Below are 18,585 nucleotides of genomic sequence, written 5' to 3'. Positions count from 1 at the left end.
TATGGACGAGCAATATCAAAGTGGCCGAGGACTAAGATGCTTTAGAAAATGATTGGCATCCTTGATGAATAAAGACAAATAATTCTAAACACTGAGCTATATTGTTTATATAAAAAAGGGAAATTATATTATTGTAAAACAATTACCCAGAAAAATAGATTTTCTTTAACAAGTAATATATATTTTTTCTTTCTCAAAGATGCGTCAAAATTACTGCCGCCCCCCACCTAAAGATTCTTCTAAATAAAACCTGCCTAAATATTTTACTTTTTTATGTTATCTCAACTGTATTTTGGCCATAGAGCTCATTACTTGGAATTTTTTTATTTTATTTTTTTATTTCACCTTTATTTAACCAGGTAGGCTAGTTGAGAACAAGTTCTCATTTGCAACTGCGACCTGGCCAAGATAAAGCATAGCAGTGTGAGCATACAACAAAGAGTTACACATGGAGTAAACAATTAACAAGTCAATAACACAGTAGAAAACAAAGGGGGGGTCTATATACAATGTGTGCAAAAGGCATGAGGAGGTAGGCAAATAATTACAATTTTGCAGATTAACACTGGAGTGATAAATGATCAGATGGTCATGTACAGGTAGAGATATTGGTGTGCAGAAGAGCAGAAAAGTAAATAAATAAAAACAGTATGGGGATGAGGTAGGTGAAAAGGGTGGGCTATTTACCAATAGACTATGTACAGCTGCAGCGATCGGTTAGCTGCTCAGATAGCTGATGTTTGAAGTTGGTGAGGGAGATAAAAGTCTCCAACTTCAGCGATTTTTGCAATTCGTTCCAGTCACAGGCAGCAGAGTACTGGAACGAAAGGCGGCCAAATGAGGTGTTGGCTTTAGGGATGATCAGTGAGATACACCTGCTGGAGCGCGTGCTACGGATGGGTGTTGCCATCGTGACCAGTGAGCTGAGATAAGGCGGAGCTTTTCCTAGCATAGAATTGTAGATGACCTGGAGCCAGTGGGTCTGGCGACGAATATGTAGCGAGGGCCAGCCGACTAGAGCATACAAGTCGCAGTGGTGGGTGGTATAAGGTGCTTTAGTGACAAAACGGATGGCACTGTGATAGACTGCATCCAGTTTGCTGAGTAGAGTGTTGGAAGCCATTTTGTAGATGACATCGCCGAAGTCGAGGATCGGTAGGATAGTCAGTTTTACTAGGGTAAGCTTGGCGGCGTGAGTGAAGGAGGCTTTGTTGCGGAATAGAAAGCCGACTCTTGATTTGATTTTCGATTGGAGATGTTTGATATGAGTCTGGAAGGAGAGTTTGCAGTCTAGCCAGACACCTAGGTACTTATAGACGTCCACATATTCTAGGTCGGAACCATCCAGGGTGGTGATGCTAGTCGGGCATGCAGGTGCAGGCAGCGACCGGTTGAAAAGCATGCATTTGGTTTTACTAGCGTTTAAGAGCAGTTGGAGGCCACGGAAGGAGTGTTGTATGGCATTGAAGCTTGTTTGGAGGTTAGATAGCACAGTGTCCAAAGACGGGCCGAAAGTATATAGAATGGTGTCGTCTGCGTAGAGGTGGATCAGGGAATCGCCCGCAGCAAGAGCAACATCATTGATATACACAGAGAAAAGAGTCGGCCCGAGAATTGAACCCTGTGGCACCCCCATAGAGACTGCCAGAGGACCGGACAGCATGCCCTCCGATTTGACACACTGAACACTGAAATAACACGTTTTTGCATGGATGTTGCCATTGAGAGCTTCCACCATTTTAAAGAAGTCATCTGGGTGGGTAATTCCTATGGATTGGGAGCAATCAGTCAGTGATCAGCACATTGTCTTCTTCAAATTGGTTTGCCAAGTTTGTAAATGGATTTAAGCTATATGACCATTTACTGGCCACAATAAATGAAAGACACACAACATTTGGTTCAAGACTCCAGCAATGCATGTGGTGGTAAATCACCAATATTAGCGTGACACTTTTTTTCAAACATCAAAAGAAGAAGGAAATGGACTACTTTAAAATGGAGGCTCAATGGCACACACAGCCCATGCTGTCACCGACAGCATAATGGTACAGATAAAACGTTCTCCAAACATCTGTTAGTGGTGTTTCATGGCTTCCTGTTTCCCGGAGTTATACAAAGGAAGTAATACCAGAGAGGAAGAGGCAAAGCGAGAGGACCCACTCCCATCAAAATCTGTCCAAGCGGGAATACAGCAATAAACTCCCGCCTTTTGGGACAACGTCTCCCATTGTTAGGGCGTCCCATTGTAAGACCAGCTTGTCATTATACAGTATATCAGTATATCAATCCCTTATTCATCCATCGCCATGTGGAAAAGGCAAAGAACTCACTAACAAAAAGAGACAAATGACTGTTGACCTTCATAAATCAGGCAATATGTACAAAAAAAATTGCAACAAAATGGAATATACCACATACCACTATTAGGGCATTAATATAGTATATGACGCAAGTGTCTCTCAACACACAGTGAGGAAGTTGGTTAAGGGGGGCAAAGAAAAATCCCAGGGTCCCAGATGGAGAATTACAGAATTTGGTCGCATTTTGGGTTGACCAAGGCCCTGATTCCGACCAGAGTTTAACACCGTATATGGAACGTTATTCCCTTTTTATGCCGTTTTCTCTGTATGCGTATTGTGACCTTGAAGTTAAGCATTGGCAATAGCATGCTATTCACACGCGATTCGTTTGGGCGGAGTACTAAGAAATGAAGGTGTGGCGGAATGTCTGCAGATTAACCGTATTCGGACCTTGATTTAATTCCTTCAATATTCCACCATAATTCCACCATTTTTAAACTCGGGGAAACCATGAATAAAATCGAGCAAACCTACCTGTTCAAAGTGGGAAAATAATCGACTTTTTTTTCGCCACGCACTGTATTTTATAAATGATAGGAGCTATTGATAAGAGCTTGGTAAATGTGCATTCATCTTGGAGAAGGGGATTGTAAATACACAGCAATTGTTTTATATGATCTTTCCTTATGATCCCTGGAGACGAATGTGAAACCAGCCATATGGAAGCTAACTGAAAATCATATCAACATGACAAGTATTGCCGCCCCTTTCCCACAGTGAAGAAGGCTATACATAGCTGTGCCGCTATTCAGAATTTTAATTGTGAGCCCTCATAATTTGCTTGGATGAAATTTGGACACCCGAGCTATAGGCTTCTGTAGGACTGAACCTGCGGAGTTGATGTATGCGTTTTCTCATGTTTTAATTATAGACTATGTCGGGGCTTTTCTCGGTTTTATCTTACAGTTTGTATCATGTTAAATATTAGCCACTATTGAGAGCCACTTTCAGTAATACCCACATACATTTTTAACTCTCACATTAGTGTTAGTTTTCTTCCATTTTGCATCATTCCATTTACAATTATTTCCTCTGTCACGTCCGTGTAACTTGTACAATATGGTTTAATTTATTTTTCCATCCTATTGTACACTGTTTTCCCCCCAGGATGAACATTCAGGATGTTTATAATTCAAACATACTTTCCAAACCCTAAAATCTTCCTGAATATTCTACAAGATCAGAGTATTTTAAAATCTACCAGTTGGTGCTGAAATGGAGATGAGGATGCATAGATGGCATTCTCTGATCCCTATTTTCTGAGCCTGTTCTCTCGATGTATCAAATCAAATCACATTGTATTTGTCACATGCGCTGAATACAACAGGTACCGTGAAATGCTTACTTACAAGCCTTTAACCAACAACGCAGTTTTAAGAAAATACAGTTAAGAAAATATTTACCAAATAAACTAAAGTAAAAACGTTTTCTTTTTTTTAAGTATCACAATAAAATAACAACAATGAAGTTATATACAGGGGTACAGGTACAGGTCAGTCAAGGTCATTTGTACATGTAGATAGGGGTAAAGTGAATATGCAGTGTAAAAACAAGGGGGTGTCAAATCAAATCAAATTTTATTTGTCACATACACATGGTTAGCAGATGTATGCAAGTGTAGTGAAATGCTTGTGCTTCTAGTTCCAACAATGCAGTAATAACCAACGAGTAATCTAACCTAAAAATTTCACAACATCTACCTTATACACACAAGTGTAAAGGGATGAAGAATATGTACATAAAAATATATGAATGAGTGATGGTACAGAATGGCATAGGCAAGATGCAGCAGATGGTATTGAGTACAGTATATGCTGTACATATGAGATGAGTAATGTAGGGTATGTAAACACATTAAAGTGGCATTGTTTAAAGTGGCTAGTGATACATGTATTACATAAAGATGGCAAGATGCAGTAGATGGTACAGAGTACGTTATATACATATGAGATGAGTAATGTAGGGTATGTAAACATTATATTAAGTGGCATTGTTTAAAGTGGCTAGTGATACATTTTTTACATCCATTTTTCCATTATTAAAGTGGCTGGATACGTTGTACAGACCTCACTACCCTCTGGAGAGCCTTATGGTTGTGGGCGGAGCAGTTGCCGTACCAGGCGGTGAGGTGATACAGCCCGACAGGATGCTCTCGATTGTACATCTGTAAAAGTTAGTGAGTGCTTTTAATGACAAGCCAAATTTCTTCAGCCTCCTGAGGTTGAAGAGGCGCTGCTGCGCCTTCTTCACCACGTTGCCTGTGTGGGTGGACCAATTCAGTTTGTCCGTGATGTGTATGCCGAGGAACTTAAAACTTACTACCCTCTCCACCACTGTCCTGTCGATGTGGATAGGAGGGTGCTCCCTCTGCTGTTTCCTGAAGTCCACAATCATCTCCTTTGTTTTGTTGACGTTGAGTGTGAGGTTATTTAGGGTGGAGGTGATATGGTCCTTGACTAGTCTCTCAAAGCACTTCATGATGACGGAAGTGAGTGCTACGGGGCGGTAGTCGTTTAGCTTTGTTACCTTAGCTTTCTTGGGAACAGGAACAATGGTGGCCCTCTTGAAGCATGTGGCAACAGCAGACTGGGATAAGGATTGATTGAATATGTCCGTAAACACACCAGCCAGCTGCTCTGTGCATGCTCTGAGGACGCGGCTGGGGATGCCGTCTGGGCCTGCAGCCTTGTGAGGGTTAACACGTTTAAATGTTTTAGTCACGTCGGCTGCAGTGAAGGAGAGTCCACAGGTTTTGTTAGCGGGCCGTGTCAGTGGCATTGTATTGTCCTCAAAGCGAGCAAAGAAGTTGTTTAGTCTGTCTGGGAGCAAGACATCCCGGTCAGCTACGGGGCTGGTTTTCTTTTTGTAATCCGTGATTGACTGTAGACCCTGCCACATACCTCTTGTGTCTAAGCCGTTGAATTGCGACTCTACTTTGTCTCTATACTGACGCTTAGCTTGTTTGATTGCCTTGCTGAGGGAATAGCTACACTGTTTGTATTCGGTCATGTTTCCAGTCACCTTGCCCTGGTTAAACACAGTGGTTCGCGCATTCAGTTTTGCGCGAATGCTGCCATCAATCCACGGTTTCTGGTTTGGGAATGTTTTGATAGTTGCTGTGGGTACGACATCGCCGATGCACTTGCTAATAAACTCGCTCACCGAATCAGCGTATTTGTCAATGTTGTTGTTTGACGCAATGCGGAACATATCCCAATCCATGTGATCGAAGCAATCTTGAAGCGTGGAATCAGATTCGGCAGACCAGCGTTGAACAGACCTGAGCGCGGGAGCTTCCTGTTTTAGTCTCTGTCGATAGGCAGGGAGCAACAAAATGGAGTCGTGGTCAGCTTTTCTGAAAGGAGTGTTGGGCAGGGCCTTATATGTGTCATGGAAGTTAGAATAACAAAGATCCAGGGTTTTACCAGCCCTGGTAACACAATCGATATGCTGATAGAATTTAGGGAGTCTTGTTTTCAGATTAGCCTTGTTAAAATCCCCAGCTACAATAAATACAGCCTCAGGATAAGTGGTTTCCAGTTTATATAGAGTCAAATAAAGTTTGTTCAGGGCCATCGATGTGTCTGCTTGGGGGGGAACATATGCGGCTGTGATTATAATCGATGATAATTCTCTTGGTAGATAATGCGGTCAACATTTGATTGTGAGGAATTCTAAGTCAGGTGAACAGAAGGACTTGAGTTCCTGTATGTTGTTATGAGCACACCACATCTCGATAATCATAAGGCATACCCCCCTGCTCTTATATCCAGTAGTTCCTCCCGACTGTATGTAATAAAACCTAAGATTACCTGGGTTACCAATGTAAGAAATAACACGTAAAAAAACTAAATACTGCATAGTTTCCTAGGAACGCAAAACGAGGCGGCCATCTACAGTGGGGCAAAAAAGTATTTTGTCAGCCACCAATTGTGCAAGTTCTCCCACCTAAAAAGATGAGAGAGGCCTGTAATTTTCATCATAGGTACACTTCAACTATGACAGACAAAATTAGAAGAAACAATCCAGAAAATCACATTGTAGGATTTTTAATGAATTTATTTGCAAATTATGGTGGAAAATGAGTATTTCGTCACCTACAAACAAGCAAGATTTCTGGCTCTCACAGACCTGTAACTTCTTCTTTAAGAGGCTCCTCTGTCCTCCACTTGTTACCTGTATTAATGGCACCTGTTTGAATACTGGCTTATCAGTATAAAAGACACCTGTCCACAACCTCAAACAGTCACACTCCAAACTCCACTATGGCCAAGACCAAAGAGCTGTCAAAGGACACCAGAAACAAAATTGTAGACCTGCACCAGGCTGGGAAGACTGAATCTGCAATAGGTAAGCAGCTTGGTTTGAAGAAATCAACTGTGGGAGCAATTATTAGGAAATGGAAGACATACAAGACCACTGATAATCTCCCTTGATCTGGGGCTCCACGCAAGATCTCACCACGTGGGGTCAAAATGATCACAAGAACGGTGAGCAAAAATCCCAGAACCACACGGGGGGACCTAGTGAATGACCTGCAGAGAGCTGGGACCAAAGTAACAAAGCCTACCATCAGTAACACACTACGCCGCCAGGGACTCAAATCCTGCAGTGCCAGACGTGTCCCCCTGCTTAAACCAGTACATGTCCAGGCCCGTCTGAAGTTTGCTAGAGAGCATTTGGATGATCCAGAAGAAGACTGGGAGAATGTCATATGGTCAGATGAAACCAAAATATAACTTTTTGGTAAAAACTCAATTCGTCGTGTTTGGAGGACAAAGAATGCTGAGTTGCATCCAAAGAACACCATACCTACTGTGAAGCATGGGGGTGGAAACATCATGCTTTGGGGCTGTTTTTCTGCAAAGGGACCAGGACGACTGATCCGTGTAAAGGAAAGAATGAATGGGGCCATGTATCATGAGATTTTGAGTGAAAACCTCCTTCCATCAGCAAGGGCATTGAAGATGAAACGTGGCTGGGTCTTTCAGCATGACAATGATCCCAAACACACCGCCCGGGCAACGAAGGAGTGGCTTCGTAAGAAGCATTTCAAGGTCCTGGAGTGGCCTAGCCAGTCTCCAGATCTCAACCCCATAGAAAATCTTTGGAGGGAGTTGAAAGTCTGTGTTGCCCAGCAACAGCCCCAAAACATCACTGCTCTAGAGGAGATCTGCATGGAGGAATGGGCCAAAATACCAGCAACAGTGTGTGAAAACCTTGTGAAGACTTACAGAAAACGTTTGACCTCTGTCATTGCCAACAAAGGGTATATAACAAAGTATTGAGATAAACTTTTGTTATTGAACAAATACTTAATTTCCACCATAATTTGCAAATAAATTCATAAAAAATCCTACAATGTGATTTTCTGGATTTTTTTGCTGTTAAGGAGCCTTTTGGACATGGACTTGGCGCTCCGGTACCGCTTGCCGTGCGGTAACAGAGAGAACAGTCTGGGGCCTCCCGAGTGGAGCAGTGGTCTGAGGCACTACATCGCAGTGCTAGCTGTGCCATTAGAGATTCTGGGTTTGAGTCCAGGTTCTGTCGCAGACCTAGAGACCCATGGGGTGGCGCACAATTGGCCCAGTGTTGTCCGGGTTGGTCGAGGGTTTGGCTGGCAGCGATATTCTTGTCCCATCGCGCCCTAGCGCAGTGCACGCTGGCACGGTCACCACGTCCACAGTGTTTCCTCCGACACATTGGTGCGGCTGGCTTCCGGGTTAAGTGGGCATTGTGTCAAGAATCAGTGCGGATTGGTTGGGTTGTGTTTCGGAGGACGCGCGGCTCTCGACCTTCACCTCTCCCGAGTCTGTACGGGAGCTGCAGCTATGAGACAAGACTGTAACTACCAATTGGACACCACGAAATTGGGGTGGAAAAGTGGTCAAAGTAAAAAGCAAAAAAATAAAAATAGAGAACAGTCTATGACTTGGGTGACTGGAGTCTTTGACAATGTTTTGTTACCTTCTGTAGTATATAGTATATAGGTCCTGGATGGTAGGAAGCTTGGCCCCAGTGATGTACTGGGCTGTACGCACTACCCTCCGTAGCGCCTTTACGGTCGGATACCGAGCAGTTGCCATACAAGACGGTGAAAAAACTGGTCAGGATGCTCTCGATGGTGCAGCTGTAGAAATCTTTGAGGATCTGGGGGCCCATGCCAAATCTTTTCAGTTTGGCATGGGCCCCTCAGGAAAAGGCGTTGTTGTACCCTCTTCATTACTTTCTTGGTGTGTTTGGACCATGCTAGTTTGTTGGTGATGTTATCACCTAGGAACTTGAAACTCTCGACCCGCTCCACTACAGCCCCGCCGTTGTGAATGGGGGCGTGCTCGGTCCTCCTTTTCCTGTAGTCCACAGGTATCTCCTTTGCCTTGCTCACGTTGAGGAAGAGGTTGTTGTCCTGGCACCACACTGCCAGATCCATCGACAAATTTTGAATTAAAGGTATACTCTATTTAAAGACATAGCTTAAGATAAATGTACTGAAAACCGTATTGAATGAAACTCCATGAGAAAATCGGTTGGCCAGCAAGTGGAAGGGTTTTCAACAGTTTAATTACATTTATTCAGCACATGCAAAGGAACCATGCCTGCAAAGACCGTTACGCAACTTCATAAGGTAAGTCTGAATACCAACTACTGAGAAGTGCGTAGGAAAGGCGTGAGCAAGAAAGGCGTAATTTCCTAATTCAGAATCAGGCCCCAGGTCTCCAAATCTACAATTTGACACCACTTTCATGCCAATAAACTCTTTGCAAGGGTTGCCAGAAAAAACTTTATTGAGAGCAACCAACAACTGAAACGCCTGGAGTTTTCTAAATGGCATTGACACCAGGTACTATGGTCAGATGAGATGAAAATAGAGCTCTTTGGCCACACACCACCAGTGGGTTTGACGCCGAAAGAAGGATGCATATGCAGAAAAGAACCTCATACCTGCTGTAAGAAAAGGTGGTGGATCGTTATGTATTATAGGGTTGTTTTGCTTCCACTGGTCCAGGGGCCCTTGATAAAGTCAACGGCATCATGGACTCTACCGAGTACCAGGACATTTTAGCCAAAGACCTGGTTGCCTATGCCAGGAGGCTGAAACTTGGCCATATGTGGATCTTCCAGCAAGACAATGATCCCAAGCACACATCAAAATAAACAAGAAATTGTTAATTGACCATCAAATCTACATTTTGGAATGGCCTTCTCAGTCTCCGGACTTGAACCCCATTGAAAACCTGTGGTTTGAATTGAAGAGTGCAGTCGATAGGAGCAGACAAAAGGATGTTAAGGATCTGGAAATATTCTGTATGGAGAAATTATCTAAGATCCCTCCCGATGTTCTAAAATATGAGATTGTTCTCCTATCTCATTAAACATGATATAAATGGCTCAGTAACATTATCCTCGCAAGGGGTGGGTAATTAAAAACAGGGGTGCCAAAAATGATATCGTTTTTTTGCACATTTTTGTTCAGAATTTTTTATTTCATTATTTTTGGTTGATTCCATTGAGTAATTAATCAAGTAAAATATATTTCCCATGTTGGAAAATTACAATATAGCTCAGTACTGGTATTATTTATTCTATACATTCTTTTTTGTTAATTTTTTTAAATCAAGGGTGCCACTCCTTTTGGCGGTGACTGTATCACACACCTCTCTCTTCCTCCAGAGTTACAACGATGCTCCCCAGGTGAGGTCAAAGAGTCCCAGGGCCTCCATGGTAGGGCCCAAGTCTCCTGTTTCACGGATCAGGCCAGTCTCACCCCCACCAATACCACGACCCCCAGAAATGGATATGTAATGTACTATATCCATTCAACTCAACTCTGGAACTCGAAGCCAGTTCCACTGCCTTTTTTAATTCTTCCCTTCTAATCAGGGACAGATTTTGACCTGGGACAACAGGTGTGTGCAAATAATTATCAGGCAGAACAGAAAACTAGCAGGCCCCGGACCTTGTAGGGTAAGAGTTGTGTACCCAGACTACATCATTAGCTCCAGCACCCCCTTCTGGTCATGTATTCACTGCTAATGCAATTGTTTTACATGTTGTTCTATCTTTTGGCCACCAGAGAACGCCACATTCTCATGTGGCGTTCAGGCCAGTCTATGGCAGGGGAGGCCAACCCTCCTCCTGGAGAACTACTGGGTTTGCAGGACTTCGCTCCTGCCCTGCTGAATACACGCAGTATTCTACTATTCAGCTGCTCATCAGCTGTTTCATCAGCTTAATCAGGTATGTTAAAGTAGGGTTTGAACAAAAGCCTGCATGCCCAGTAGCTCTCCAAGAGGAGGGTTGGCAACTCCTAGTCTATGGGGTACATGACTTGTGCATAATATATTCATTCATAGGCACTGGACAGATGGAAAGAGGAAATTGTTGTTCAGAGTAACTTGTTAAAGATGGATAGATGAAATGGAATCACGATGAACACACGCCAATCCTCACCCACAACACATGCTATTGTTCTCCACTTAAACAAACACGATACTGATAGATAAGAGCACACATATTGTACTTTGAAACTTTAACACCATGCTAAATACTTTCCCCTTTTTTTCTAAATATCAAATCACAATCTCTAGGCTCATTTTGATAAGGACCCAGAAACGTACTACCGGTATTCGTAATATTAGCTGATATTATGTTCATGAATTGGTCAAAGTCACCAACCAGGACACCATGTACAAAATGGTCTGGTGAGGATGATATTAACAGCTGCTTACTTGGTGTTCATCAATCTCTTGATCCATATTGATCAATTATTACTGTGCTGGCTGTGACAGTCTACATCTACATAGTCTACAGTACATAGTCTTGAAATTGAACAAAACATAACACAGTAGAAGACTGAATTTAAACAAGTCTTTTTCTTCCCTGAAATACAGCGATTGTGATACTTATGTATTGTATATTGTGTTTTTTGGTGGTGTGGATTTCATGTAAGCCTTTGGGCTTCCAACCACACCTGCACACCGTTTCTTTTTCGTTTAAAAATAAAAAATCTGTATTGTTGACTATCACTTGTTTTCTTTGGTGCAAATAAATCCAACTCAAACTAAATCATCATAACTACTGGTTTACAGTAACAAAACAAAACCTCTTCATGGAAGTATATTAATCTTCACGATAAAGCTGAAATTGTTACTTTTAGTCGACACCTACTCTCAAACTCTGAGACAAGGATATACACAATTAGGACTCTGGTTGTCTATGTTCTCCCAATCCCTCAGGCACTTTAGGTTGAAATAAAAACACAGGGAATCCAAAAGTGACTGATTACTGCACACAAAAATGCAGGTTTGACTTTATTTCTTTCAAACACATTAGAAACTAAAAATAAGAATACAATTCTTCACATTGTTGTTGCCTGGAGACGTTTTTCTGCCAAAGAGAAAGGAACCCAAATGAAACAAGAGAAGACAGCCATCATCAACGCTATTAAACATAAGGGCTTTAAAAATAAAAAAAACACCTACAGTTATTGTTTCATAAATAGGCGCAGCGTGATGAACAGACTTGATGGAGAGAAAGAGAGAGAGAGTGATGGAGTGATCAGAAGAGCGATGACAAGCCAGATGTCAGGGTTATATATCCCCACTCTACCAATCTGTCTCTACCAATCTCCTTCCCTCATTATCAGACACTTTCGGCTGATAAAGAAAAGCAACTTCAGATACAGGAGCTTGATGACAATTCATATAATCAATATGCCCAGAAGTTGTAACAAAAAAAGGATTTGTACAAAACAAAACATGTTTTTGTTTGTCTACTTTCACAAAACTCATATTTTGTGATGTTTTCCAGGTAAAGGGCAGCCAACGTTTATGACGTTATTTCAGAGGATGAAAACAACTGATTTACCAAGTTTTATCTTACAAATATCATTATATTGACAATTCCTACACCCAATAGAGTCCAAACAGCTATAAAAGCTGTTCAATCAATTTCCCTTATTCTTTGATAGTTAAATTAAAACTGGTGTGATCCAATTCACAATCACACTGCACTTGGAACAAAAAAAAGCTTTTGTTTTTATACTCGAGGAGTAAAAGAGTAAAACAAAAATCTATGTACAGCTTGAGGTGATGGCTACACTAACCAGCCGAGGCATAGTCCACAGAGGATCCTATGAACATCATCATCATCAGTTTAGAAAGAGCAACACAACTCTGCTCAAAGACACACGGCAGTCTCTAAGGCAGTCCAGTAGCAGAGAGAGAGAGAGAGAGAGAGAGAGAGAGAGAGAGAGAGAGAGAGAGAGACAGAGAGAGAGAGAGAGAGAGAGAGAGAGAGAGAGAGAGACAGAGAGAGACAGACAGAGAGAGAGAGACATAGAGAGACAGAGAAAGAGAGAGACAGAGAAAGAGAGAGAGAAAGAGAGAGAGAGAGAGAGAAAGAGAGAGAGAGAGAGAGACATAGGGAAAGAGAGAGAGAGAGAGAGACATAGGGAAAGAGTTATAGAAGTATAATACATGTGTTCTTTGTTAATTTCTTTTAAAGGCTAAAACATCTTGTCTTTCCTTTCAAAAAGTCTGTTAGTTTGGGGTTTTGGTTTACATCTTGCTATGTGTGGAGAAAAAAAAGCCCCAAAAGCCCCTAAGTGCTAAATTAACTTCTGGGATTTCAACAACGGTCATGATCAAAAAATGGTCATCAGCTTTGTCTTCCTCAAAACACAATCTAACGATATATCAGTAACGATCCAACGACACATCAGTAGATATGACATTGCTGCCTATTCGTTCAACTCTTTGAGCACCTTTTCTTTCTGCCTCTATGGCCATCCAACAATTAAAAAGTCCAGAACTTTACATTTAAAAAAAATCTAATATCAGGGGAGGGTGTTTGTTACAAAACTATCTGAAACCCACTCATGACATCAGTATGATTTTTTTCAAGGTAGATCATAAAGAATCACAAATATCAAAATATGGATGTTTTGCAATATGTGCTTATGTCTTTCTTGTTTCTGAGTGACGGTCAGATGGTTCAGCCAGAGTGGGGGGTGGTGGTCAAGGACTTTCTACTGGGGGAGAGGATAATCATGCCTTGGTTCAGTGAATAAAGAGTGGGACTGAATGTGGACCGGGTCTGGTTGCGATCCGGTCCATTGGGTGGTTGAGTGGAGGTGTGTAGAGGTTAGGAGGTCAGATCAGGTCAGGAACAGAGGCTTGTCTCTCTGAAGAGCTCTGAAGGAATAGAGAGGAACCACGACAAAGAAAAATGAATAGTAATCAATCAATAATAATCAATCAATGTTTTTTTAAACAGACTTTGTGTTATGAAACACATTTCAAATACAATTTGAATGATTGATAGACACTTGGGTTAGCAACTGTTCTAATTAACAGATGTTTAAGCAATACATAAAGGGCTAGTTTCCTGGTCAACGATTAAGCCTCCTCCTGGAATACAAAGCTTGCTCAAAATAGAATCTAAATTCAAAGTACTTCTTAGTCCATAACTGGGCCCTAAAGGTCAATCTGAATATGAACTCCATTCATACTCTCATATCTGCTATGTTTCTCCATTCTGCTTTGTCATACTACAGTTGAAGTCGGATGTTTACATATATCTCAGCCAAATACAATTAAAGTCAGTTTTTAACAATTGCTGACTTTCATTCCCAGCAAAAATGACCTCTCTTAGGTTAGTTAGGATCATCACTTTATTTTAAGAATGTGAAATGTCAGAATAATAGTAGAGATAATGATTAATTTTAGCTTTTATGTCTTTCATCACATTCCTAGTGGGTCAGAAGTTTACATACACTCAATTAGTATTTGATAGCATTGACTTTAAATTGTTTAACTTTTGTCAAACATTTCGGGTAGCCTTCCACAAGCATCCCGCAATAAATTGGGTGAATTTGGCCCGTTCCTCCTGACAGAGCTGGTGATGGCCACTTCAATACCTTGACTTTGTTGTCCTTAAGCCATTTTGCCACAACTTTGGAAATATGCTTGGGGTCATTGTCCATTTGGAACACCCATTTGCGACCAAGCTTTAACTTCCTGACTGATGTCTTGAGATGTTGCTTCAATATATCCACATCATTTTCCTGCCTCATGGTGCCATGCACCCCCACAACATGATGCTGCCACCCCGTGCTTCACGGTTGGGATGGTGCTCTTCGGCTTGCAAGCCTCCCCCTTTTTCCACAATGGTCATCATGGCCAAACAGTTCTATTTTAGTTTCATCAGACCAGAGGACATTTCTCCAAAAAGTATGACCGGTTTTGGAGTAGTGGCTTCTTCCTTGCTGAGTCAATATAGGACTCGTTTTACTGTGGATATAGATACTTTTTTACCTGTTTCCTCCAGCATCTTCACAAGGTCCATTGCTCTTGTTCTGGGATTGATTTGCACATTTCGCACCACAGTATGTTCATCTCTAGGAGATAGAATGCGTCTCCTTCCTGAGCGGTATGACGGCTGTGTGGTCCCATGATGTTTATACTTGCGCACTATTGTTTGTACAGATGAACGTGGTACCTTCAGGCATTTGGAAATTGCTCCCAAAGATGAACCAGACTTGTGGAGGTCTACAAAAAAAATTCTGAAGTCTTGGCTTATTTCTTTAGATTTTCCCATGATGTCAAGCAAAGAGGCACTGAGTTTGAAGGTAAGCCTTAAAATACATTCACAGGTACACCTCTAATTTACTCAAATGATGTCACTTTGCCTATTAGAAGCTTCTAATGACATCATTTTCTGGAATTTTCTACGCTGTTTAAAGGCATAGTGTGTGTACACTTCTGACCCACTGGAATTGTGATACAGTGAATTATAAGTTAAATAATCTGTCTGTAAACAATTGTTGGAAAAATTACTTGCGTCATGCACAAAGTAGATGTCCTAAACGGCTTGCCAAAACTACAGTTTGTTAACAATAAATTTGTGGAGTGGTTGAAAAGCGAGTTTTAATGACTCCAACCTAAGTGTATGTAAACTTCTGACTTCAACTGTAAATATAGGTTCAATCAAAAATATATATATATATAAAATAAGGATGAGTATTTCTACCCATTGCCACAGTATTCGCTGGTCCAGTCGAGGTGCTGGCTGGGCCCATTCCGACACACCTGTCTGTAGTCCATGGATGGGGACAGTCCCTGCCCACCGGACGAGTTGAGCATGTTCTGGAAATCTGATTGGAGAGGGAATCCCTGGAAAAAAAAAAAAAATTCAAAGTCTACCATTAGATACCATTTTCCTGTGTTATCTGTGTTATTCTACTCATAGAGATACACTAGTATGTGGACACCCCTTCAAATGAGTGGATTCGGCTATTTCAGCCACACCCGTTGCTGACAGGTGTATACAATCAAGCACACAGCCATGCAATCTCCATAGACAAACACTGGCAGTGGAATGAAGAGCTCAGTGCCTTTTAACGTGGTACCGTCATATGATGCCACCTTTCCAACAAGTCCGTTTGTCAAATTTCTGCCCTGCTAGAGCTGCCCCGGTCAACTGTAAGTGCTCTTATTGTGAAGTGGAAATGTCTAGGAGCAACAACGGCTCAGCCGTGAAGTGGTAGGTCACACAAGCTCACAGTGTGTAGTGCGTAAAAGCGTAGTGTGTAAAAATCGTCTGTTCTCGGTTTGTAACATTCACTACCGAGTTCCAAACTGCCTCTGGAAGCAACGTCAGCACAAGAACTGCTCTTCTGGAACTTCATGAAAAGGGTTTCCATGGCCGAGCAGCTGCACACAAGCCTAAGATCATCATGCACAATGCCAAGCGTCGGTTAGAGTGGTGTAAAGCTCGCCGCCATTTGACTCTGGAGCAGTGGAAACATGTTCTCTGGAGTGATGAATCACGCTTCACCATCTGGCAGTCCAGCAGACATATCTGGGTTTGGCGGATGCCTTGTGAACAGTTTTGCTAGTTCCAACTATAAAGTTTTGTGGAGGAGGAATAATGGCCTGAGGCTGTTTTTATGGTTTGAGCTTGGCCCCTTAGTTCAATTGAAGGGTAATCTTAATGATACAGCATACAGTACAATGACATTCTAGACGATTCTGTGCTTCCAACTTTGTGGCAACAGTTTGGGGAAGGCCTTTTCCTGTTCCAGCATGACAATGCCCCTCTGCACAAAGCGAGGTCCATACAGAAATGGTTTGTCGAAATCAGTGTGGAAGAACTTGACTGGCCTGCGCAGAATCCAGACCTCAACTCCATCAAACACCTTTGGGATGAATTGGAACGCCGACTGCGAGCCAGGCCCAATTGCCCAACATCAATGCCCTAATGCTTTTGTGGTTGAATGGAAGCAAGTCCTCACAGCAATATTCCAACATCTAGCGGAAAGCCTTCCCAGAAGAGTGGAGGCTGTTATAGCAACAAAGAGGGGACCAACTCCATACTAATGCCCATGATTTTGGAATGAGATGTTCGATGAGCAAGTGGCCATGTAGTGTACAAACAATGACCAGTGAAATAAACAATAGACATTAGAATGTGTCAATAATGGCAGCCATCTTGGTCATGGATGAATTACAAATCAGTCTATTTAGAATAAATGGTAAAAGAGGCACAGCATTCTATTGAATTCTATGACTCTAATGTCAGTCATGACGAAGACCTAAGAGTCGAAACGTTGTCTGAGTATATCAAACTCGTATATATTTCCGTAGCAAAGTGCATCAGGGTAGCATGCACATATGTGCACATAATCATAAGCCAGACTTGGAGAATTATCCTTCAAAAGAGGATGAGCGCCTTGCATTTACATACAGATGGTTAGAATCTCACAAGTGGTTATGGGGTCTGAGTCCACAGCTTGCAATTCCCACGACACTGATGTCTCTGACAACAACAAAAAAAGCCAATGACAGCCAATACAAGTCACGTGCTGTGATGTGTAAGAGCAACAGATCAGCTAGCTTGTGGATAACGGATCTGTGGATACTGTGGATGGGAAAGTATTTGCAGGCTTCTCTATAGCGGTACGGCACTCAGATATATACGAATCAATTCATCAAATAATGAACTCCCATGTTATGTTATAGTATTACACTATTCTAATGAGCTGTGATAGACATTGGTCAAGACACGATGACTCATGAGGGCATCGTCATTGTTGGGAGTTGGTTATTGACTGAGCTTCCCTATAGCGAGTCAATGGTAGACGTGAGAGTGTACTCTGAGGAGGTGGAGCCTGACCAGCTGGGGAAGCGGGAGAGACGGAAGATGGGGAGTAAAAAAGGAGTAGTTATTTTAATTAGGGGAGCAGAAATTTTAATGTTGGGGTTTCTTGAAGTGTTTGTCTTTTTTTGATTGGGGGAGGGAGGGAGGAGTGGGACAGATAGAGGAGATGGGGGAGAAAGAAATAGAGACAGAGAAAGACACAGACAGAGAAAGAAAGACAGAGGGAGAGACAGAGAGATAGAAAGACAGACAGAGAGAGAGAGACTACGTATGAAAGGGAAGTGAATCTGGGTGCTACGCTGCAAGCTCTGCTCTGAAAGAGAGGGGACAGCAGGTGGCTGAGTTCTCTTCTCCTCCTCAGACTCTTACCTATTCAGGCATTGTTCCACAAATTCTTGTCCTTCACTCCATCACAAAGGCCCCATCTGCCCCTTTTTTTTTATCTCTCTCTCTCTCTCGCCCATCCCCCCTCCCCTCTCCCCCCTTTCCCTACTCTATTAACTACGGGAAAAAGTTTCAGCACTCACGTTTTTTTTTGCACTCTCTCCCCACCAAAATATGCAAAATTGAGCAAGGGAGGATTATTACTCCCCGTGGGATTTAAAAGTCCCCAATAAAAGAGGGATCTGAGTGCTGGGGGCTTAGTGGCAACCAAACCCAAACCTCTGTTTAACCATTCTTCCCCCCCTTTTCTCCATGGACTGACACAGACATACAGGCAGCCCCATACAAGCAGCTCATCTAAAATTGGACTTCAGACAAATTCTGAGGCACCCTTCTACACCCCCCCTCCCTATTTTTTCTTCTTCGATCAGCAACAGTTAATTTGCCTGCTGAGAGTAGATAAATGGCAGTTCCTGCTCTTAAAAAAAAAACAACGATACCCGCATGCTTAGTGAATACTGTACCTCAAGTCTACAATCTCAATGCTTCACTCTTAGAAAAAAGGGTTCCAAAAGGGTTCTTCAGCTGTCCCCTTAGGTGAACCCTTTTTGGTTCCAGGCAGAACCCTTTTTGGTTCCAGGTAGAACCTTTTAGGGTTCTACGTTGAACCCAAAATTGT

The 18,585-nt window shown here is 42.2% G+C and overlaps 1 protein-coding gene across 1 annotated transcript in view; it reads right to left on the bottom strand.

The window, feature by feature from the left end:
* Positions 1-11,635: 11,635 nt before the first annotated feature.
* LOC109875430 (thymocyte selection-associated high mobility group box protein TOX) overlaps positions 11,636-18,585 on the bottom strand; it is a 57,964-nt gene continuing 51,014 nt past the window's right edge. Inside the window, exons 9-10 of the mRNA XM_031809957.1 lie at positions 15,393-15,535; positions 11,636-13,555 (exon numbers count right to left, since the gene is read on the bottom strand). Coding sequence (XP_031665817.1) covers positions 13,519-13,555; positions 15,393-15,535 — 180 coding nt within the window. The 3' untranslated portion in view covers positions 11,636-13,518. The remainder of the gene's footprint in view (positions 13,556-15,392; positions 15,536-18,585) is intronic.

The sequence above is a fragment of the Oncorhynchus kisutch genome, linkage group LG30 (genome assembly GCF_002021735.2).
Source record: "Oncorhynchus kisutch isolate 150728-3 linkage group LG30, Okis_V2, whole genome shotgun sequence".
NCBI classification, from domain to species: Eukaryota; Metazoa; Chordata; class Actinopteri; order Salmoniformes; family Salmonidae; genus Oncorhynchus; species Oncorhynchus kisutch.
This window is presented reverse-complemented; position numbering and strand designations above follow the sequence as displayed.